This window comes from Rhinatrema bivittatum, chromosome 8, assembly GCF_901001135.1.
Source record: "Rhinatrema bivittatum chromosome 8, aRhiBiv1.1, whole genome shotgun sequence".
NCBI lineage: Eukaryota > Metazoa > Chordata > Amphibia > Gymnophiona > Rhinatrematidae > Rhinatrema > Rhinatrema bivittatum.
Window position 1 is genome coordinate 88496492 of NC_042622.1, and position 23918 is coordinate 88520409.

The window sequence follows — 23918 nt, forward strand, 5'->3', positions numbered from 1 at the left end:
AGAACTCGAACTGCCTAATGGCGCAGAAGAGGGAGGAAACTCTCCAGAGCCAAGTGAATGGCCCATGTCTCGAGACAATTGATTGACCATGACGACTCCTCCGGAGACCACTGCTCCCCAGCTGGAGAGGCTGGCATCGGTTGTCATCACCATCCACTGGGGTATTTCCAGATCCATGCCACGCTCCAAGTGCTGCCGCACCAGCCACCATGCAGACTGGACCTGGCAACATCCATAAGCGGCAACGGAAGATAGAACTCCTCCAACGGCGGGTTCCACTAGGGCAATAGAACCGCTTGCAGAGGTCTCATATGCGCAAAGGCCCATGGAACCAACTCCAAGGCCGAAGCCATGGAATGAAGGACCTGCAAGTAATCCCAGATTCTGGGCACGGAGGCTTGCCACAGGGACTGCACTTGACCATGCAATTTGATGATTCTGTCCCCGGAAAGGAAAATCTTGCCCACTTGAGTGTCAAAACGGGCTCCCAAAATCTCCAGGACCTGGGAGGGAACAAGATGGCTCTTGGGGAGGTTGACTACCCAACCCAGGGAGTGCAGACAGCTTAAGAACAATTCTACAGTTTGCAAGCATAGGGCCGCCGATTTTGCCTGAATGAGCCAGTCGTCCAGATAAGGATGCACCAGCACTCCCTCCTTCTTTAGGGATGCTGCCACCACCACCATTACCTTGGTGAATGTCCGTGGAGCTGTGGCAAGGCCAAATGGCAAGGCACAAAATTGGAAATGCTGTCCGAGGATCATAAATCTGATGAACTTCTGGTGGTCCTGTCGGATGCCGATGTGAAGATAGGCTTCTGTCAGGTCTAGGGACACCAAGTATTCGCCCTTTCGCACAGCCGCAATGACCGACCGGAGTGTCTTGAAGCAGAAATGGGGAAACCTTGAGGGCAAAATTGACCTTCTTTAAATCCAGGATGGGCCGAAAAGTTCCTTCTTTCTTGGGGACGACGAAATAAATGGAATAATGTTCCTTTTCCCATTCCGCTGGAGGGAATGGTATGATGGCCCCTAGACTCTGGAGGTACCCCAGGGTCTGCTGAACGACCAACATCTTTGCTGGAATTCCACTCCCGGAGGATCATCCACTCCCGGAGGATCATCTGCCTCAACATGTCATGCAGAGGAGAGGTTCGCACAGGACCACGCAAGCCCACCAAGACCGGATCCACCGTGACGGGCTTGGATCAGCAGGAGGGTCCACAATGCCCAGTTCTGCCAAGACGTGGGGAATCAAGGGTGCCAGTTCATCTTTCTGAAATAAACGGACCACCTTTGGGTCGTCGCCCTCCACCAGAGGGACCTGGTCCGACGTGGCACCAATGTCCGTGTCATCCATGGGAGGGAGGGGGGCCACCGGCCCTTCCCCTTGATCCGAGTCATCTGAAGAGGGTTCTTGGGGAGCGGGCCACAGCCCCAAGCCTTGTACCCGATGAATCCGCATCGCCACCAGCGTTTCCTTCCATCTAGGGATCTTGCACAGTGGGCCGCTAGGTTCCTGAAGCGGAGAGGGTCTCCTCTTTTCACCAGTACTAGCCAGGAAAGCCTGATGATTTAACAAGATAAATTGTAGAGAAAACATTGGGGGCCCTGCAGAAGTGCCCTCTAAAGGGTCAAGATCTACATCAGGGGAGCCCCCAGCGGCTCCCCAAGCCGCCCCTGTGCTGGAATCAGCTGGTGAGAGGGCCAGAGGGAGATCCCTTCCCCACAACGCTCTGTTCTCCATGGCATGAAAAGCACCCAAAATGGCTGCCGTTCCCGCGCTGAGGGGGAACGGGTCACCCGGAGCCTCTGAGGCAGCGAGCAACCTCCCAGCGCTGCGCTGCTGCCCCACCAGAGATCTCCTCCACACCGGGGTGGCACCGACTGCAAACCCCCAAAGAAATGCGGCTGGAGAGCCGATCGCATTAGAAGGAACAATTGCCAATTCGCGGCATGCCTGAGGGGAGAAGGAAACGCTGCGAGGCAGCTGCCGGCCGGCCGATAAAAATTAGCAAGCTAAAAATAACCCCGAGTTCCCTGCTTTGGGGAATCCCCTGCCCTACCTGCTGCTGAAGAGAAGCCAACGAATACCAGCTGCCCGCACCGTTTGCTTTTTTTTAACTTTTTTTTTTAAACAACTTTAACAATTAAATGAAAAAACTAGGAATACTTCCCTGAAGAGTCTGGTAAGGCAGTGGTAGAGGGGAGAAAGAGAGAGGGGAGGAAGCTGGACCACCAGCTATCACCCCACCGGCCGACTCAGGACAAAGATCGGGGTTCCCAACGCCTGCTCATCCAAGACACCTACAACCACTACAACAAGGGGGGGATGGTCCCACTAGGTCCTTACAAACCCCCTGGGACGTCTTACTGACGCTGAGATACGTTCAGTAGAAAGGTGTGGTTGGACAAGAGCGGATGATTCGGATGGTGCTTTAAAAATTGTAAGAATGTGAACCGGTTGTAAATCATTTGCAGCGGTTTCTGTCACACGAGATTGAGTGCATCTATGATAAAGGCAGTGGATGCAAAGTTGCACATACAGTGGTGTGGCAGTGGAAACTGAACATTTAACAAACAGTTCGGACTGAGAATGAAAATGGCGGTAGTTTGTAAACATGGGATGCAAGGCTCGGGTCTGTGACACTGAATGATAGCCCGTGCAAAAGCGACTCTGGACATAGCGATTGGAAAATCATAGTGGTGGAGTTGAATATGTTGATATTCTTGTGAAGTGCTCCTGATGCAGGCGGGACGCCGCCGAAACGCCATGGTGTCGGGCTTTTGAAATAATTATATTTCACTTTCCACCATGGGAATTGAGTGGACCCATTGAAATACGGGCTGTTGAAATCATTGCGTTCTATGAACTGGGCTGTTGGAATAATAACATTATGTGAATTCAGATGTTTGACAGTCATCGTTGGAATTTTGATTATGGGTTATTGAGCTCTGATATAAACTTAATATGTAACAAAGGAGAGACTCAAAATAAATTTTGGTACGAAAGTATTGGATATCATATACTACACACACAATGCCAATACTGATCAATTATTATTATCAGAAATTCCAGACGCTAGTCCCAAAAAACTAGTGTGTCTTGATCATGACCAATATAATAGGCTTCATCGAAAGAGCTTTCGCATATTGAGACTCGGCCTTATATATAATCATAGGTCATTTCGGTTCAACAGTCTTGTAAGACTAAGTACGGTAATTGCAATTCTGATTTGACCGTGAGAACTTTTTTAAAAATATTTTTTGACTGCAATTAAAATTCAAATTACTGCAGAGACAAAATCACAAACGTGGAGAAAATTCCACACTTATCCAAGTGTGGAATTTGAATTTGAATTTGAATTGCAGTCAAAAAATATTTTAAAAAAAGTTCTCACGGTCAAATCAGAATTGCAATTACTGTACTAAGTCTTACAAGACTGTTGAACCGAAATGACCTATGATTATATATAAGGCCGAGTTTCAATATGTGAAAGCTCATTCGATGAAGCCTATTATGATGGTCATGATCAAGACACACTAGTTTTTTGGGAGTAGCGTCTGGAATTTCGGATAATAATAATTGATCAGTATTGGCATTGTGTGTGTAGTTATTGAGCTCTGAACCATTGAAGAAATGGTTCAGAAGAAATGTTGATTGTAACCATTGTAGAACCATTGTAACCATTGTAACCACTGAACTATTGTAGCCATTGTAACCATTGAAGAACCATTGTAACCATTGATGAAATGTTGATTGTAATTTTCCTCCTTTCTGTTTATTGTACACCGGCATGATGTGTTTCACGAATGTCGGTTAAGAAAAGTTCATAAATAAATAAATAAATAAATAAATAAAAACCATTAATAAGAAGTCAGCATTCACATTTGGACTTATGGGATGTGCACATTTGGGGTATGAAACAAGTGTGGTGTTTTTATATGTACTAGTACATTTTTAGTGTGAATGAGGTGTGTATGTTGGTTTGAATACAGTGAAAATATTGTGAATATAGAATTTATGAAATAAAGATATTTAATCAATATGATAAGGTGTATGTATTGATAAATCAGTGAGCAGAACAGTAACATTCTCTTGTGATTTCTGAAAAATAAGTATTACTGGACAAGGGATTTTCGGTTTTGGTATTGTTTGTTGTGACGCTTCAATGTATTTCAATTGGAGCAAAGCTGGAAGTGGGATGATCTGTATCAACACTTCTTTCCACCTTCTACTCAACCACAAGTAAGTACTCTCTCCCCAAGCCAGCAGGAGAATGACGTAACGTACAAACCTGACTCCATCTCAGACTGTTCTTGAAGGGCATCCATCTCAGTTGCTGTCATACACTTTCTAATAGCTCAGCTCCCATGAAAAGTCTGGACCGCTGTATATAGACGGGGTACAGCGACTCAAATTCTGTACTCTGAGGTCAATGCCTCAGCCCACACTCTGGTTGCTACCTCCTTTCTATTCTTACTTTATTCATTCACAGCTTTTTGGACCATTCTTTATTAACCAACAGTGGCAACATAACAGCAAACTACCTTGTTTACAAATGGTGCTAATTCCAGTAAATAACTAAGTATTAGGAGTAATGAGTCCCCAGATAACCTATACATCTAATTATTCTTGAAAGAAAAAAATGCTCAGTGCTTGAGGTGCTGCAGTTAAGATCTGGAGAGGATCTGTGTTTTTTCCCTATTTCGATTTTCAATTTATCTCACTACATTATTAATCAATAGTAATTTGTATTCAAGAGCCAATTTCTTTATTTACAGTTCAAGGCATGAATTCTTTATGAGAGATATAAACTTTTAAATTTAATTAAGCAATTTAGAAGGTAATTAATGTGCTAATTATTCAGAACCATTGCACAGAATCTTTCTACATCTTTATCCTCCAGAACAGCCAGTATTTCTTATTAAAGTTAACAGTGCAGGCAAAATGAAGTAATTAACCTTTCCTGTTTTTTTTTTAATAAGATTTCTTTTAATGAGGTATTAAGACATGGCAGAGGTGGCTTTACCTGTCCATGAGAAAAGACCTAATGGGGAAAAAAATAACAAATCAGCCTCACACATCTTGGATACCCTGTAAGACTTGAGAAGACCAAGCAATGCAAACCCTTGAGAAGGGATGGAAATACCAAATAAATCACCAATGGGAGATGCTTAATGTTATGATAACAGTGCTGGCGGGTCCGCTGCGTGACCTGTTCAAAAGATCCCTAGAAACGGGAGTGGTGCCGAGTGATTGGAGAAGAGCGGTGGTGGTCCCGCTTCACAAGAGTGGGAGCAGAGAGGAGGCTGGAAACTACAGGCCAGTTAGCCTCACCTCGGTGGTAGAAAAAGTAATGGAGTCACTACTGAAAGAAAGAATAGTGAACTATCTACAGTCGGAAGAATTGCTGGACCAGAGGCAGCATGGATTCACCAGGAGAAGGTCCTGTCAGACAAATCTGATTTACTTTTTTGATTGGGTGACTAGGAAATTAGATCGAGGAAGAGCGCTCAATGTCATCTACTTGGATTTCAGCAAAGCTTTTAATACGGTCCCGCACAGGAGGCTTGTGAATAAAATGAGAGCTAAGGAGTGAGTGCCAAGGTGGTGGCCTGGATTGCAAACTGGTTGAAGGACAGAAGACAATGTGTGATGGTAAATGGAACTTACTCTGAAGAGAGAGCGGTGTTAAGCGGAGTGCCGCAAGGATCAGTGTTGAGACCGGTCCTGTTCAATATCTTTATGAGCGACATTGCGGACGGGATAGAAGGTAAGGTTTGTCTTTTTGCAGATGATACTAAGATCTGCAACAGAGTGGACACACTGGAAAGAGTGGAGAGAATGAGATGGGATTTAAGGAAGCTGGAAGAGTGGTTGAAGATATGGCAGCTGAGATTCAATGCCAAGAAGTGCAGAGTCATACGTATGGGATGTGGAAATCCAAAAGAACTGTATTTGATGGGAGGTGAAGGGCTGATGTGCACAGAGCAGGAGAGAGACCTTGGGGTGATAGTGTCTAATTGTTATTGCTCTGCTGTGCCAGGAGGGCGGAGTTAGCAATCTGTCATGATCTGCTCCTCCAAAGGGGAGGAGTTAGCTATCTGTAATGCTTACCCGCCAGGGGGGCGAAGTTAGTAATCTGTTAATGAACTGCTGTTGGATGCTCCTGTAAGGGAAGGAGGTAGCAATCTGATATGGTTCAACTCCCCAAGGAAAGGAGTTGGCAATCTGTTCAATGATATTCCTCCGAGGAGAGGAGCTAGCAATAGATATATTGTACTTCACTACTGAGATAGCAATCTATCATGTCTCCGCCTCGGAGTAGCAATCTGTTATATATAGGCTGCTGACAAGTCCCATAGAAAGAGGAATTAGCTCTATATATAATACTTCCGTAAACGGTGTTAGTGGTCTGTAGTGGTTAGCTCCCACAGAGTGACAGTAGTGTAAGGAATGACCAATTGGAGCAAATGGTGAATCCTTGGGCTGATGGCAGATGACAGCGCCCCCAGGAGGGGATCCTGAAAGAAACCACCGGCTAGGCTAGAAAGGAAAATTAGTTCTTACCTGATAATTTTCGTTCCTGTAGTACACGGATCAGTCCATCTGCTGGTGCGGAGTCACAACCCAGGTGTCTGGACTGATCCTGGTACGTACAGGGAAAGGAAAGTTGAGGTGTCTGGTAGGGCTGAAGTCCTTCTGATAATGGAATATAATCTCTGGGTCGCTGAGCTGTAGAGAGAGACTAGAAGTAGTGAGTAGACAGGGTATACTGGATACAAGATGGTACACTCACAATAGTAGATGTCTGCAATGGTCTCTATGCCACAGAGAGTCTTCAGTATATTCAGGAACAGGAGCCGTAGGCGAGCACTGGTTCCTCTAATAGTCTGTAATAAGAGCTCACAATATCTGTATATGAAATGGCTTCTAGAGTAGAAGAGAGTCTGTAAAGGATTCTAGGAACATGGGCCCTCGTGGAGCGAGTTCCGGTTCCTATCTGCAATCTTGCCAATGTAACTCTCGATCTCTGTACCTGCGATAGCATCTTGGACGGAAGGGAGTCTTCAGAGCTATAGGAATGTAGGCCCTCGTGGAGCGAGTACTGATTCCTATCTACAATAGAACTCACTGTGTTCACGTCTACGATTGCTTCCAGGCAAAAAGGAGTCGTCTGAGTATTCCGGCAATCTGAAATCAAGAAGAGAGAGCGGAGCTCCCATGGAGCGGGTACTCCTAGTAAGTTTGAAAAGGCCGAGCAGTGGGGAAGGATTCCCCTGGCTGACTCGGATCGTTGTTGCAAGTATCGTGGACTGCCGAAGCAAGTCCTGTTGGAGTTCCTTGCTAACTCGTTAGAGGTTAGCAAACAAAGACCTTTTAAAGTGCAAATGGATGACATCACTACGAGGGAATGCCCCCGAGGTTTGCGCCCTTGCTGGTACAAAGTCTGGAGCACGCACGAGCCCTTACGTCATCGGGAACATGGCGGATCTGTAGAGTCAAGCCAGCCCGGGGACACCGGGACCAAGAGGCAGAGAGAAGCCGCGACTGCATCTGTCCGTCAGAGTCGAAGGGAGTCGCTCCCAAGGTAAAGAGGGTGGAGCGAGGGGCGAGAAGAGGCACGAATGCAACAGTAATGATTTGAAGACGGCGAAACAATGTTACAAGGTGATAGCTAAAGCCAGAAGAATGCTGGGCTGCATAGAGAGAGGAATATCTAGTAAGAGAAAGAAACTGATGATCCCCTTGTACAGGGTCTTGGTGAGGCCTCACCTGGAGTACTGTGTTCAGTTCTGGAGACCATATCTCCAAAGGGACAGAGACAGGATGGAGGCGGTCCAGAGATGGGCGACCAAAAAGGTGGATGGTCTTCATAAAATGACTTATGAGGAGAGATTGAAGAATCTAAATATGTACACCCTGGAGGAGAGAAGGAGCAGGGGTGATATGATACAGACTTTCAAATACTTGAAAGGTTTTAATGATCCATGGTCAACAACAAACCTTTTCCTTTGGAAAAAAAATCAGTGGAACAAGGGGTCACGATTTGAAACTCCAGGGAGAAAGACTCAGAACCAATGTCAGGAAGTATTACTTCACGGAGAGGGTGGTGGATGCCTGGAATGCCCTTCCGGAGGAAGTGGTGAAGACTAAAACTGTGAAGGATTTCAAAGGGGCATGGGATAAACACTGTGGATCCATAAAGGCTAGAGGATGGGAATGAAGAGAAGAGCCATGGGGGGGTGGAGTACTGGAGTGGAGGCTACTACCTCATGATACTACCTTTTCTCAATAAGCCTTCAGAACTCCAACATTGCTCTCTGCTTCAACGGCAAGGGGAAATGTGGAAAAGAGGATTTGCATTCAGATAACAACCAACAAGGACTGAACTTCCTACTAGCGTGGGAGTAGCTTGTTTATTACGGCGGTTAATACCTTAAACCAATTAAGCCTGATAGATCACTTTGAATGCATATACAGAGTCACTCTCTGCTTCTACAGCAGGGGGAAATGTTGAAAACAGGATTTTCATTCAGACAACCACCAACAAGGACTGAACTTCACAATCTGGGTAAACAAATAAGCGTGGAAGTAGCTTGCTTATTACGAGGTTACTACCCTAAACCAATTAAGCCTGATACATCACTTTGAATACATATACAGCACGGCTCTTTGCTTCAATGGTAGGGGGAAATGTGGAAAACAAGTTTTACATTCAGACAACATCTAACAAGGTATTGATCTGTGCAGTCTGGGTAACCAAGCATCGGGGTAACTTGCTTGATACGGTGGTTACTACCCTTAACCATTAAGCCTTATGCTCACCTTTGATGCAACTCCAACATTACTCTCTGCATCAATGACAGGGGATGGCAGGAAATTTGAATCGAACAGTTACCATCAAGGGCTCTTAACTCGGTGGTTGATGAAACAGATAAGTATGGGAAAATAAGTGTGGGAGCTTGCTGGGCAGACTGGATGGGCCAATTGGCCTTTTTCTGCCATCATTTCTATGTTTCTGTGTTTCTATGTTTCAAAGAAAGCCGTCATTTTATTTCATTTTAAAGATTAGTGATGTCAGTTTTTCATTAAATTGTCCATCTGCATCTAAGTTGTTGATGCTGATAGTAATGTCTAAATCAGCGATTCTCAACCAGTGTGTCGCAACACTCCAGTGTGTCACCACGCATTGGAGTCATGTGCTACCCACAGCCAGCGGGGCCAAAGACCCAAAGATCGGAGCTGATGGCCACCGCCAGAGACAAAGCCACAGGGCCGAAGAAAAGCTGTTCAGCTGGGGGCCAGTGTGTTTGTGTATGTATTTGAGATCAGAAGAGTGCTTTTGTGTGCGTGGGGTGTGTATGTGAGACAGGGAGGGTGCTTGTGTGAGTATGTGGTGTGTATGTGAGACAAGGAGGGTGCTTGTGTGTGTGTGAGGTGTGTATGTGAGACAGGGAGGGTGCTTGTGTGTGTGTGTGTGAGGTGTGTATGTGAGACAGGGAGGGTGCTTGTGTGTGTGTGTGTGAGGTGTGTATGTGAGACAGGGAGGGTGCTTGTGTGTGTGTGTGTGAGGTGTGTATGTGAGACAGGGAGGGTGCTTGTGTGTGTGTGTGAGGTGTGTATGTGAGACAGGGAGGGTGCTTGTGTGTGTGTGTGAGGTGTGTATGTGAGACAGGGTGGGTGCTTGTGTGTGTGTGTGGTGTGTATGTGAGACAGGGAGGGTGCTTGTGTGTGTGTGTGTGGTGTGTATGTGAGACAGGGAGGGTGCTTGTGTGTGTGTGTGGTGTGTGTGTGGTATGTATGCAAGTCAGGGAGGATGCTTGTGTGTGGTGTGTATGTGAGACAGGGAGGGTGCTTGTGTGTGTGTGTGTGTGTGTGAGAGAGAAAGAGATGGAGCATGTTTTTGGCTGGCTGTGGCTGTGAGAGAGAGAGGGGGCATGTGTGTGATTGAGAGCTTGTGTGTAAGTAATAGAGAGCATTGTGTGATTGAGAGAGACTGGTCAGAGAGGTGACGTGTATATGTGTGCGAAAGACTGATCTGGAAGGTGACTGGGGTGGGTGGGTGTGTGTGTGTGTGTGTGCGTGTGAGAGAGAGAGAGAGAGAGAGACTGGTTGGGGAGATGACTGGTGTGTGAGACAGAAACAGGTCGTGAGGGTGTGACTGGTGTGTGGGTGGGTGTGTGTGTGAGTGTGTTTGTTTGTGTGTATGTGAGAGAGAGAGGGAAGAGACTGGTTGTGGTCCCCAAGGAAGAAGATTGTGAGGACAGCTTCAGCAACTACTGCTGCTTCTGGTGTGACCTCCAAGGGAAAGGAGTAGGAGAACTGCTGGAGAGGGTAAGAAAAAGTGGCTTTTTAAGTTCATTTTTCTTGATTGACTGCCATTTTAATTATTGGGTATTATGTGAGGTGTCTGCTGTTTTGAAATATTTTATTGGTGTTTGGAGAATTTTTAATAATTTTAAAGAGTTTTTAATTGTTAGATGTTGTTCTGTTCATCAGCTGTTTTGAAACATTTATTCATATAGTTTTACAATTATTTCTGTGTGGGAATCTATAACAGCTTGGCTTTTCTGTTTTCCTAATTGGAGGTGTATTGGTGTTTAGGGCCTGGTTTAATAATTATGTTGCCTTTTTATAGGTAGGGTTGTTATTGTTTGAGTGCATGCCATAATGTAGAAGTAACTTTGTGCGGATTAGTTTGTGAGCTTTATTGCAGATCCTGGTACCATGTTAGGTGCTATATTTCTCTTTCCATTTCTCCAGGTTCGCACTGCATGCAGAGTGGCTTTTTAGGATTTCCATTACAGTTTCTGTCTCCATATTTGTAATTTGTGGTCTTTATGTACTTGGTAAAGGTCGATCTTGTGTGTATGACCAAGGTGAGGTATTTAACTAGCATGTAGGTTAGTAAAATACCTCACCTTATTTGTTGTATTTTCTCAGTAGGACATGCATTGGTGGTGAACTGCTGTCTTTTTATAAGTAGGACTACTGCACCTGATAGTAGAGGGAATTTGTGTTGCTGTTATTGAGATAACACCAGAATATCTTTTTTGTATGGTGAGTTATTTGGGGAATGTTCTAGTTCTGCTTTATACCCATTATGGAGGGTGGGGGTGGGGATGGGGGTTAGCCTTATGGCTGTCATGTGTTCAGTGTGTCACACATGTGGGAACTATCTATCAGGTGTGTCCCGACAGAAAAAAGGTTGAGAACCACTGGTCTAAATGATGTCTCACATGCACTGACACGTATTGTGCATCACTGCATATCATGTTCTTTGCCATTCTTTTGCTGATAAGTTTAGCCCCAGAGCTGGCCTAAGAGCTCAGTTGCAGTGCTGCACATTGTTTGTGATAGACCTGGGTTCAATTCCTAGGGCTGGATTTCGTCCCCCTAAGCCCCACCCCCACCCTCGAGCCAAATGAGACTGCACTCAAAGCACCTGGGGTGAAGAATTCTCAGCCATCACACAGCAGAGATCCTAAAAGCCAGACTTAAGGCCCTCAACTGCAGAATTGTCACATTGATGAAGGAGCCCTGGTGTGTGGCCCTAAACCGAGGACTGTCACTACAAAGACTGGAATAAGTAAAATGGAAAGAAAGATGTAACTACAGTGTCTGAATGTAATCTGCTTTGAGACCATTCCCAGAAAAAAGCAGAATATCAAATGTTTGTAAATAAATATAAAACAGGGGAAAGTTGTGAATGAAAGCTCATGGTAAAATAGCCTAGTAGAGGCTGGGTCTGATTGAGGTGGAAGCTCAAAGGAAGAACCTGCCAGGCCAAAATAAAAGCTGCTTGCTCCTAAACTGCAGGAGATTTGCATGGGAGATCAAAAACATTTTTTTACTTTATAGATGATGCTGGCAAACAGCTTTCTTAATAGACTGCCAAAAGTGTCTCCTACCACCTAAGTATTTCTATGCTAACACACTAGCTGCACTTGTGACCTCTAGTTACTAAGGGAGCTCACAATATACCTTGAGCAAAGGCATCTACGTATGGCTGGTCTACATTAATCTTCTTGAAGATTTTGCTGTAGCTATTGATGATTCCAGAAAGGTTTCGATGATAGTCCAGCAGTCTCTTCCCTGTTTGTTCCTCTGAAGTTCCTTCAGGCACTACCAGCCTCTGCTGAATTACAGGATCACTTGGCCAGTCAAAAGCTGTATGGTATCTCTCTGAAAGTTGTAGATCAATTTAAAGTGAGAGATTTATTAACACAAATGCTACAGCTGGTTTTGACCCATTCAGTGTAATATTGTGCAGCCTATAAAAATATTCACACAATATTTTAATTTTATTTGCTTGCTTTAGTCTTTGCCATCAAAGTCATTGAGCTGGCTCCAGGATATCTGCACATTTTATTTCTCAGAAAAGCAGCAAAACTCTTTTCCCCTACACAAACACAAACCTCCATTGGTAGGGTCAATTCTCTTCCCTGGATTCCTCTCAAGCAGGACATTATCTGGGGCATCCAATATCACTAATCAAAAGAGACAGATATTCAGAAATGTGTTTTATTTCTTCTTAATCCTATATTTAACATGATTTATTTGGGGAAAACATACATATACATTTATGTATGTATGTGTGCTTCCTTAAGCAACATTTGCACTGCATATATTTTCAACATCTGTTTCTCCTACAATTTGGAGCAGATCCCTGCCCCCACAGGATTTATAAAGACTTTGTATCACCAACATCTCTGCATAAAAGCAAGTTTGCTTATTGTAAATGGTGTTTCCGTAGATAGCAGGATGAATTAGCCATGCTGTCATGGGATCTGTCAATCAGGTCTGGGAGGCGGAGCTTGTCAAAGCAGAGATCAGAGCTTTACTCTCTGCAGCTGCGCGTGTGTTCCCGCGCTGGAAAGTAACAGAAACTCCTCAGTCTGTGATTAAGTCTTAGTGTAGTCAAAGACTTGGTGATTGCCAGGGAGGAGGGTGGGTCAGCATGGCTAATTCATCCTGCTATCTACAGAAACACCGTTTACGGTAAGCAAACTTGCTTTTTCCCGTCGATAGCAGGGCTGAATTAGCCATGCTGTCATGGGAATCCCAAGCTCTCAATCACGTAGTTTTTGATATATATGTTTGTACGTGATCTTTGACAGTGTGGCAGTCACCGTGGACAGGAGGATAGAGATTGCAGGATTGCTTGCCCTATCTTCGCATCCGTGGCTGCTTGTATATCAAGGCAGTAGTGAGATGTGAAGGTATGGAGCGATGACTATGTAGCTGCCTTGCAAATGTCTATGGGTTGCACATTCTTTAGGTGTGCCAATGAGGCTGCTACTGCTCTGACTTGGTGAGCTTTAGGCTCTGAATGTAGTTGTAGTTTCTGATTGTCATAACAGAATTTGATGCACTGTGCTATCCAGCTGGAGATGGTGCGTTTCGTCACTGGTAATCCAGGTGCCTTTGGGTCAAAGGAGACAAAGAGTTGAGAAACACAGGAGTCCGAGTTTGTCCTTTCTTTGTAGTATGCTAAAGCTCTTTTACAATCTAGTGTGTGCAGTAGTTTTTCCCTATCATTTGCATGAGGTTTAGGGAAAAAGGTGGGTAATTCCATGGTCTGATTGAGATGGAATTGGGAAACCACTTTTGGTAGGAAGGAAGGGTGAGTTCGGAGAACTACCTTTTGGTGATGAAATTGCAAATATGGAGAATAATGGACCAAGGCCTGCAATTCACTAACTCTCCGAGCTGTTTCTGCAACCAAGAATACCACTTTCCATGTGAGGTATTTAATATGTGCCGAGTCCATGGGTTCAAATGGGGAAAGCATGAGCTGTTCCAGAACTATGTTGAGGTTCCATGGAACCGGAGGTTTAGATATCGGAGGACAAATGTGAGTTAGCCCCTTAATGAAACGAGATAGTAAGGGGTGATTGGATATAGGAATATTGTTAACTGGTCTATGATATGCCCCTATGGCACTGAGATGAACTCTAATGGATGATGTTGCTAGACCAGCTGCGTATAGTGTATGAAGATAATCAATGAGCAACTCAGGTGAGCAGTCTAAAGGTGGTACACCTTTGGAAGTGCACCTTGTAGAGTAACGTTTCCATTTATAGCTATAATTTTTCCTCATTGAGAGTTTCCTGGATTCTAACAAGATGAATTGTGCTGAGGTGGAAACTCCCTGTTCTGTTACAAGGAGCCTCTCAATCTCCACGCTGTCAAGTGGAGAGAGATGAGTGTAGCGGGTGTAGAAGCGTTCCTTGATCTTGGCAGAGAAGATCCTGGCAATTCGGTATCAGTTGAGCTTTGACTGCTATACACTTTTGAATTGTACTTGTTATGACTGGTATGGGAGGAAAGGCATATAGGAGGCCTGTCGTCCACGGGATAAGGAAGGCATCTTGGGTGATCCTGAATTGGCTTGGTCTTATCGAGCAGAATTTGGGAACTTGAGCATTGATCTCCATCGCAAAGAGTTCTATCGAAGGCGTCCCCCACTGCATGAATATGTCTTGGGCTATTTCTGTATTGAGTGCCCAATCGTGAGGATGAAAGATGCAGCTTAGCTTATCCGCTCTTGTATTTGCAACTCCTGGTAGGTAAGTTGCCTGGAGATGTATGCAATTTCGATGAACATGTTCGAAGATTGTCAGGGTCTCCTTGCAAAGGGACCATGAACCGGACTCTCCTTGTTTGTTGATGTAAAATATTGCGACTTGGTTGTCCTTGTAGATCATGACCCTGCGTCCTTTCAGGTGGTTTTGGAACACTCGTAATGCATTCCGAATCGCTCTGAGAGTTCCAATAAATTTATTTGCAAGTTTTGTTCCGAGATTGTCCATAACCCTTATGTTTCGTAAATCTCAAGGTGTGCACCCCAGCCCTTGCGAGACGCATCTGTGGTTAATACTGCATTGTGAGGAGGGGAACTGAACAATGCTCCCTTGGATAGGTTGGAGTCTAGGAGCCACCATGTTATATCTTTTCTCATTTCGGCGGTCAACGATAACCTCTGTGTCAATGGTTGAGAGTGCTGTTTCCATTGACGTTTCAAGCCCCATTGCAGGCGTCTCATGTGTAGCCTGGTGTTGGGAACCATGAAATTCGCCGCTGCTATGTGGCTGAGGACTACTAAAACCTGTCTCGCTGAAGGTCTCTGAGTATGGTTCAAGGTATGTAACAGAAGACGGAATTGTGATATTCTGTCGCTTGTTAGGTATGCCCTGTTGCGCGTAGTGTCCAGGCATGCTCCTATGAACTGTAACTGTTGTGTTGGTTGTAGGTGTGATTTCTGAAAATTGATTACCAATCCTAATTCTTGCAAGCATTGTATCACTTGATGGAGGTACTCGAGTAAGATGTTTGGAGTTGGGGCAATTATGAGCCAATCGTCCAGATATGGAAAGATGGTTATACCTTGTTGTCTGAGATGAGCCACCACCACTACCATGCATTTGGTGAACACCCTGGGTGCAGCCGATAGTCCAAAGGGGAGAACTTTGTACTGGTAGTGTTGATGCCTGTAGCGAAAGCATAGGTAATGCCACGAGGATGGATGGATTGGAATATGTGTGTAAGCATCCTTCAGGTCGATGGAGTACATCCAATCGTTGGTTTGAATCAGAGGAAGGATTGATTTCAACGATACCATTTTGAATTTCTGTTTGGTGAGAAATTTGTTCAGTTCCCTTATGTCTAGGATGGGGTGAAGGCCACCCGACTTCTTGGGTTTGAGGAAGTATGGGGAATAAAATCCTACTGATTAGGTTCCCGGGTAAATTTGTCGAATTGCTTGTTGTTTGCGAAGCAAAGCAATTTCCTTCCCCAGTTGTGGTTGGAAGCTGTGAATCTTGAAAGTGGAAAGATGAGGTAATATGATTTTGTGACAAATTGGAGTTGGTAGCCGTGACGTACTATCTCCAAAACCTATTGATCAGATGTTATTCTCTCCCAGGCTGCCAGGCAGGAATGAATCCTGCCGGGTGGTGCTTGATGTTGTGGTGGTGGCTGGGTAACTAAAAAGATGAAGTCGCTTTCACTGCAGTAGCCTGCTGTTGTGCCTGCTGTATCTGGTTACATGGTTTACCTCTACGTTGGTTTGAGGTATTCTGTTGTGGAGCAGGAAGCTGGTACGCAGGGTAAGCCTGTGTATGAAAGGACTGGTAAGATCTGTAGGGTCTCCTGGCATATGATTGCCTACGAGTAGATCCAATATAATGACGTGTGGTCGAATAGTTAGGATGTGATGTTAATAATTGTACTGCTAGAGCTTCTTCCTTCAGTTTACCTACTGTGTCCTGAAATCGTTCTCCGAACAGGTTATTTCCTGTACATGGAAGGTTTGTTAGTTTTTCATGCAAATCTTCACGTATCGAACTTGAGCGTAACCATGCTAGTCTGCGGGCTGCAATGGCTGTTGCCGATGCCCTAGATGTTGTTTCATATGCTTCAGAGATTGACCTCAAAAGGTGTCAAGAACACTCTTCCATGTCATGAAGAGGCGGAGGTATGTGATCCGCAGTCGAGGAAAGCATACCTTTTATAGCCTGTATGCACTCATATAGGTATTGTACCATGTAGAACTGATGGTGCATAATTCGGGCACTCAACATTAAGTTATGGTATATTTTCCTGCCAAACTCATCTAAATATTTGTTGTCTTTCCCTGGTGGGTATGAGGAATGTGACTGTTTTCTTAAATCTTTGCATTGCCGACTCTACAACAATTGAAGCGTGAGGTAATTGTGGTATAGAATACGGTGATGTTTTCCTCATACGAAATTTTATGTCTGTTTTCCTGGAAACCGCTGAGATTGCGTAAGGTGTTTCCCAGGATTTCTGTAAGACTGAATGCAGGGGTGGAAGAGATGTTGGTTCTCCTGGAGTATCGAAAATCTTTAGGAGGCCAAGAGTTTCTGATCTAGGGTCTGTTTCTTTTTGAACCTCTAGATGCAGTATTGAACCTAATTTTTCCAGAAATTTTGGGTATGTAAGGTCTTCCGGAGGGGAATACGGTTCCTAAGGTTGTTCCTGCGGATCCAATGGGAATCCCGTAGATGATGATGGGGATGTTTGCGGTGAAGGAGAATCAAAAGATATATCCCGGTTATAATTTGGTGAGGCAGGTCGGTTTGCTATGTGAGATGTTGGAGGCTCCACAGACTGCTCTCTATGAGTCTGTGTCTTATGTTCCGGAGAATTGCCAGAAGCAAGATTAGTCATTTTGAATGATGATTGCAGAGATTCATAAAATCCTGCTAAGGATTGGGACAATTGATAAAATGCCTTTTTTGTATGAGGGGGCATTATTGTATGACCATCTGATTCTTGTGACTCACATGCTTTAGGTTGCATTGGAGTGTTGTGAGGTAAAGTATTGGATACTTTATAGTCTTTCTGTTTTTTGTCGCATATCATGTTCATCGAATCCTCTGAAGCTGTAGAAGCGTTAGAGGAAGCAACTTGTATTACCTCTGTATGGGAGAAGGTATTTGAAGCTGGTATGTGAGATGATTTAGAAGTCGAAGGGCTTACCTTCCCATGTTGCACTCCACTTTGCCGACCTTTTGTGGTGGTAGTGATGTGAGTGCTTATGATAATAATGTGACGATGAGTCTGTATGACTTCTACGTGAAGAAGGTGATCGCTTTCTGCGTTTTATTGTAAACTCTGTCGAAGTAGCTCTCGAAGAGAGGGAAGTACTCGAACGAGGTGGGGTTATCGATGGAGAGGTGGAATGAGACATTTGTGAGGGTCCACGTCGTCTCTTCAACTCATGGTGTAGTACATGAGATGTGTGCTCCTGCGTCTTGTGCGCCAATTTGGATTTGTGCGCGGATCTAAACTTGTGCATATATCTTTCTATGTCTGTGCACGCCAAAGTTATCAGCGCCGATGTCTCCGGCACCATGCACACAGCCATGTCTGGCGCTGGGTGCGCAAGTGTTGTCAGCGCCGTGCGCGCAGATGTGGTCGTCGCACAAGTGACTTCGGCACCGTGTGCGCAGATTTTCCCTTCATCGCGCGCACAGGTGTCTTCGGCGCCATGCGCGCCGATGTCTTTGGCGCCCTGCACGCAGAAATCTTCTGCGCAATGCGTGCAGGGTCCTTCAGAACTATGCGCACAAGTGTCTTCAGCGCCATGTGCGCAGAAGTGTTGTGCGCCGATAGTTCTTCAGGCGCAGAAGTGTTATGCGCCATCACAGTTTTATGCGCATAAGGCATCTTAGGCGCAGAAGTCTTAGGCGCCGTGATTTTTGGCACCAGTGTCTCTTGCGCCGGCGCTTCTGGCTCTATGGATTGTTTGAAATCCGATGGCCTTTGTCTGCTTGCCACATCCTTACCTCCAAGATTGGAGGATTGAGGATCCCACGAAGATGCCCTCTTTTTTGAGGGAGCCGGTAAAATTGCAGGGCCAGGCGACGAATGAGCCTCCGATGGCTCCGGTGAGGCAAAAGGTTCCTGAAGCCTGTAAGCCCGTTGTTTCAGGGCTCTCGGAGACATCCTCGAACAAAATTCACAATCTTCACAATTGTGATCTGGCCCTAGGCATCAGTAACATCGGTCATGTCCATCCGTGACCAACATTACCTTGCCACAATTACATGGTTTAAAACCCGATTTTGACATTTTTATTTAATAAAGCTGAGGAGAAGAACAGCTCCGCATGCGATCCCGCACGCGGAAAGAACAGACTGAGGAGATTCTGTTACTTTCCTGCGCGGGAACACACGCGCAGCCGTAGAGAGCAAAGCTCTGATCTCTGCTTTGACAAGCTCCGCCTCCCGGACCTGATTGACAGATCCCATGACTGCATGGCTAATTCAGCCCTGCTATCGACGGGAAAAGACATTTTTGGACTTTTACCCTTTTCAACATCTGGTACTAACCAATCCTTTTCTATATTGTATTATTTTATATAACTGTGAAAAATTAATAAATAGATTTGTTGTTATTTTTGTGCCAGTCCCTAAGGTGTTCCTATTCTTCTATATTTACTGTATACACAAACATATATATTGTACCAAGATGTGGTTTCTTTAACTAAGTAGGGTATTTGTTTTAACAGCCTCCATGTTCCATTAAGGTGGATTTCCCCCATGTAAGATGCCCAACAATCTACCAATTCACCTTCTGCTATGGACAGTGAAATTTCCATTGTAGAAGTATGCCAGGACTTACAGTCCTGTTTCACCTGTAAAGAATACTTCTATATATCTATCAGCTAAACTCCCAAAGTTACCAGCATGATTTGGGACAAGCCCTTATTTCCTAACTCCCATTACAGTTCAGGGGTTTGTAGTTCAGCTGTCCTTTCAAGAAAGCCATACTATAAATCACACAATGCCTTAAAATGGGAGCTAAAGCAAAAAGGAGTGTCATGCAGTGAGACAGAGAAAAATACAGCTGACAAACTAGAATGAGATTATAATGTGTTTGATGTTGCATGATTTTATCACTAGGTGACTTACCTACATGTTCTGGGACAATGCCAGCCATTTGCAGCATTAATGCCTGCTCCCGTGTTTGAGGAAATGCCTCAATAACCCAACCCTGTAAAACAGAAAAATCAGAGCAGTCTTATTTCAGTGACACAGAATCGCTGTACAGTTCATTCTGTTTAAGTAAAACTAGTCTTGAGTATTTTAAAATTGTAAATATTTTATTTGACATGAAATGCCTTGGCTTTTTATATAAATACAATTTATTTTGGCTTGCTCAGCCAAATAGTTTTCTTGCTTATGCAAAATATAGTTTATGAACACAGAAAAAATAATTCAAGTCTGAAACATTCAGAGGTAGATATTCAAAAATCATTTAGATGGATAACGGGAAAGTTTTCCATCCAAATGGCTTAGCCACATATTTAAAAGGCTTATCCGGCTAAATTCTAGCCGAATAATGAATTATTCAGCTAAAATTTACCCAGGTGGCATTTCTGCGGCGCGAGATAGGCATTCTGAGGAGAAGCGGAGTTAGGGGGTCATTTACCAAGCGGATCGCGTGCGATACCAAGATGGGGGCGGCGTCAGCCCCGGAAGAGGAGGAGTTGGGGCGGCACTGGGGCTGACACTGCGAAGACTGCACCGACAGCAAAAGGTAAGCACCTTTATCGCTGTCAGTTTCGCGCCGAATATGGTGTAGTTATTTGGCGCGACACCGGCAGTGATCTCACCACGAAGGTGCGATCACTGCTGGCTATCGCAGGCCCGCCCCCCCCCCCCGTTTCGCCCCCCGCTACCGCGAGATTCAGGGAGCCCTGCAACGTTGGTAAATCTAGGCCCTTAGTTGGTTAAGTTAACTGGCTAACTCTAGACACGCTGTAGGGCAGGTCTAAAGTCAGCCGATACCACATATCCGGATAACTCTAACTTATATGAGTATATTCAGCAGCGCGTCTATACCACTGAATATCCCAGTTAAGTTAGATGGATATGTGTATCCAGCTAACTTAACTAGCCACTCGGTGGCTGAATATTTACCCCTCAGAAATTAAGCTGCCACTGCTGCAGAGAAAAAGCTAGTCAAGGGCACTAAAGGAAATCTACATTTCAGTAATTTGTGAAATTAGCAAGGAACAAGCTCAGGAGCCCCCACAGCAGACCAAATAGAGAACTGAAAACAAACACAAATCCGCCCCCCCCCCCCGAACCACAAACACACATACTTACAGATTAAGCAATAAATATAAGAGAAGCTTCTGAAAGACAATGGGGTTAATTTTCAAAAGGATTTACAAGCGTAAAACTTGATTTTACACTTGTAAAATCACATGAACACCTGTATATTTTGTATGGATTCATACTTCTGCTTGACTACAAGCCCCAGAATTCTTTGAAAAGGAGTTAATCAGCAGGAGTTATAAAAAGTTTCCCCAATGTTCATAAATTCTTGGGATTAAACTACAGTTTAATTTCTGCTCAATCCTAGCTCCAGTGGTGTCTCTAGATAGTAGTACTGGAGGGGGGCACCAGAGGGGCAAGTTAAATGGTAATGGAGGGAGGCACAGTTCCCTGCCTTTAAATTGGGTATAAAAAAAATAAGAAAAAGTCCCAAACAAAGTCTCGGCTAGTTTTAACCATACAGTAAAACTACCATTAAAATTTGATAGTAATATTGAACAAATTCTTCGTATGACTATGTGAGTGACCCTAGAATCTATACAGAAGGGGATAGAATCTCAATATAAAGCCTGCACCTCCAGTTCTGTAACACACTGCATCCATAGAAATTCCTCCAACAATGGACCTAGGAAGTTTCCCTTAACTCACCATAAAAAAATATTCAAATTCTTTTTTTTTATTATATCTTTATTGATCATTTATCATTTCAATAAACAAAAAGGCGGCATATTTTGCTTATACAAGAAATATTTTCACAATAGGAAATGTTTTACAAGATATTCACCCTATACAAGCAAAATTCAAGTCCACAACTAGGGGGATATCAGAGGCAAATTGCAAAAACAAAGACAATTATCTTTAAACATAGCAGCTGTATATATATTACATACTTTATGACTACTATTCCCTGCTAGTAACTAGGTGTTCATTATTCACTAAGGGGTGGATTTTAAGAGCCCTGCTCGCCTAAATCCGCCCAAATCCGGGCGGATTTAGGCGAGCAGGGCCCTGCGCGCCGGTGAGCCTATTTTACATAGGCCTACCGGCGCGCGCAGAGCCCCGGGACTCGCATAAGTCCCGGGGTGTTCTGAGGGGGGCGTGTCGGGGGTGGGCCCGAACCGCGCGGCGTTTTCGGGGCGTGTCGGGAGCGTTCCGGGGGCAGGCCCGGGGACGTGGCTACGGCCCGGGGTGGTCCGGGGGCGTGGCCGCGCCCTCCGGACCCGCCCCCAGGTTGCGTCCCGGCGCGCTAGCGGCCTGCTGGCGCGCGAGGATTTACGTCTCCCTCCGGGAGGCGTAAATCCCCCGACAAAGGTAAGGGGGGGGGTTAGGTAGGGGAAGGGAGGGGAAGGTGAGGGAAGGGCAAAAGAAAGTTCCCTCCGAGGCCGCTCCGATTTCGGAGCGGCCTCTGAGGGAACGGGGGTAGGCTGCGTGGCTCGGCGCGCGCCAGCTATACGGAATTGATAGCCTTGCGCGCACCGATCCAGGATTTTAGCGGCTACGCGCGTATCTACTAAAATCCCGCGTACTTTTGCTGGCGCCTGATGCGCCAGCAAAAGTACGCCTATTCGTGCGGTCTGAAAATCTACCCCTAAAGATGTATCATTTAAAAAGGTCTCCAAATGAGCTGGATCACGGAACACATATGATTTCCCTTGATAGGTTACTAAACACTTAGAGGGAAACTTTAGGAAAACAGTAGCCCCAAGAGAAATCGTACTCTGTCTATGAGAAAGAAACATTCTTCTATGATATTGTGTTTCACGAGAGACATCTAGGTATACAAAAACGTTTTGCCCACAAAATTCAACAGATTTAAATTTAAAGTGCTATTTAAATATTAAATCCTTATCATTATCTGTTATGAATGTAACCAAAAGCGTAGCTCTTTTGGATATAATATCCTGAGAATATTGAAGGAACTCGGATACATCAAGGTTATTATTTATGACAAGGTTATCATATCCCCCTCATTACTCAGAGAAGATTTAAATTCCGGTAAATAACAACATTTAGAAAGCATAATTTCTGTAGCATTAGAAATTTGTAGAATTTCACCAGTATACTTTTTAAACAATTCCACAGGGGATAATAATCTAGTTTTTGGAAAATTCACAAACCTTAAGGGGCGGATTTTCAGAGCCCTGCTCGCCTAAATCTGCCTAAATCCGGGCGGATTTAGGCGAGCAGGGCCCTGCGCGCCGGTGCGCCTATGTTCAATAGGCCTACCAGCGCGCGCAGACCCCGGGACTCGTGTAAGTCCCAGGGTTTGGGGAGGGGGCGTGTCAGGGGCGTGTCGGGAGCGGGCCCAGTCGGCGTGGCATTTTGGGGGCGGGCCCAGGGGCGTGGTTACGGCCCGGGGCGGTCCGGGGGCATGGCCGCGCCCTCCGAACCCGCCCCCAGGTTGCGTCCCGGCGCGCTAGCAGCCCGCTGGCGCGCGGGGATTTACGTCTCCCTCCGGGAGGCGTAAATCCCCCGACAAAGGTAAGGGGGGGGGGGGTTTTAGATAGGGCCGGGCGGGTGGGTTAGGTAGGGGAAGGGAGGGGAAGGTGAGGGGAGGGCAAAAGAAAGTTCCCTCCGAGGCCGCTCCGATTTCGGAGCGGCCTCGGAGGGAACGGGGGTAGGCTGCGCGGCTCGGCGCGCGCCGGCTATACGGAAATCGATAGCCTTGCGCGTGCCGATCCAGGATTTGCGCGGCTACGCGCGTATCTACTAAAATCCCGCGTACTTTTGCTTGCGCCTGATGCGCCAGCAAAAGTACGCCAATTCGCGCGGTTTGAAAATCTACCCCTAAGTTTTTATGCCTCATTACATTATCTAGCTATTCTATTCTATATGTAAGAGCAAACTATCTTTAATATTAGATTCTAATACAGATTGAATATTATTGGTAACCAGATTTGAATTAACCATTTGGCCCTCAATTGCAGCAACTCTGTGTTCCAAGTGCAAAAAGCTCTGGAGGCTTTTATAGAATAATCAGATAGTTGGAAGACAGTTGCAGATAATGCAGTCTCAGTCCATGAGACTACTCTCCATATGGCTCTTAAAGTTACATTCTCTGGCTCTTCTGGATCACTCGATAGTTGAAATTTTTCCTCTGAATTCAAAGTTATAGGCTCCGGAATTTTTACTCTGAATTCGGCATTTCCAACTTCGGTTCTCAATTCCCCATTTAACAGGACTTCCGAAACTTGAACCACAGCTGTTGGAGTACTAGTCTATGTTTAGGCAAAACAGACATCCTGAACATGCTGTTGAGATATGAATTCCAGTGAATTTACATTAAATGGGGATCCAGAAGCCATTAACTCAGAT

The 23918-nt window shown here is 45.1% G+C and overlaps 1 protein-coding gene across 4 annotated transcripts in view; it reads right to left on the bottom strand.

The window, feature by feature from the left end:
* Positions 1-23918, bottom strand: part of AK8 (adenylate kinase 8) — a 285863-nt gene that overhangs the window by 167602 nt on the left and 94343 nt on the right. For 2 of the 4 annotated variants that reach the window (XM_029613832.1, XM_029613831.1), the window contains 3 exons: positions 19452-19533; positions 12426-12497; positions 11992-12192 (listed from right to left, as the gene is read on the bottom strand). In XM_029613832.1, coding sequence (XP_029469692.1) covers positions 11992-12192; positions 12426-12497; positions 19452-19533 — 355 coding nt within the window. The remainder of the gene's footprint in view (positions 1-11991; positions 12193-12425; positions 12498-19451; positions 19534-23918) is intronic. The other 2 variants (XM_029613833.1, XM_029613834.1) reach the window with 2 other exon arrangements.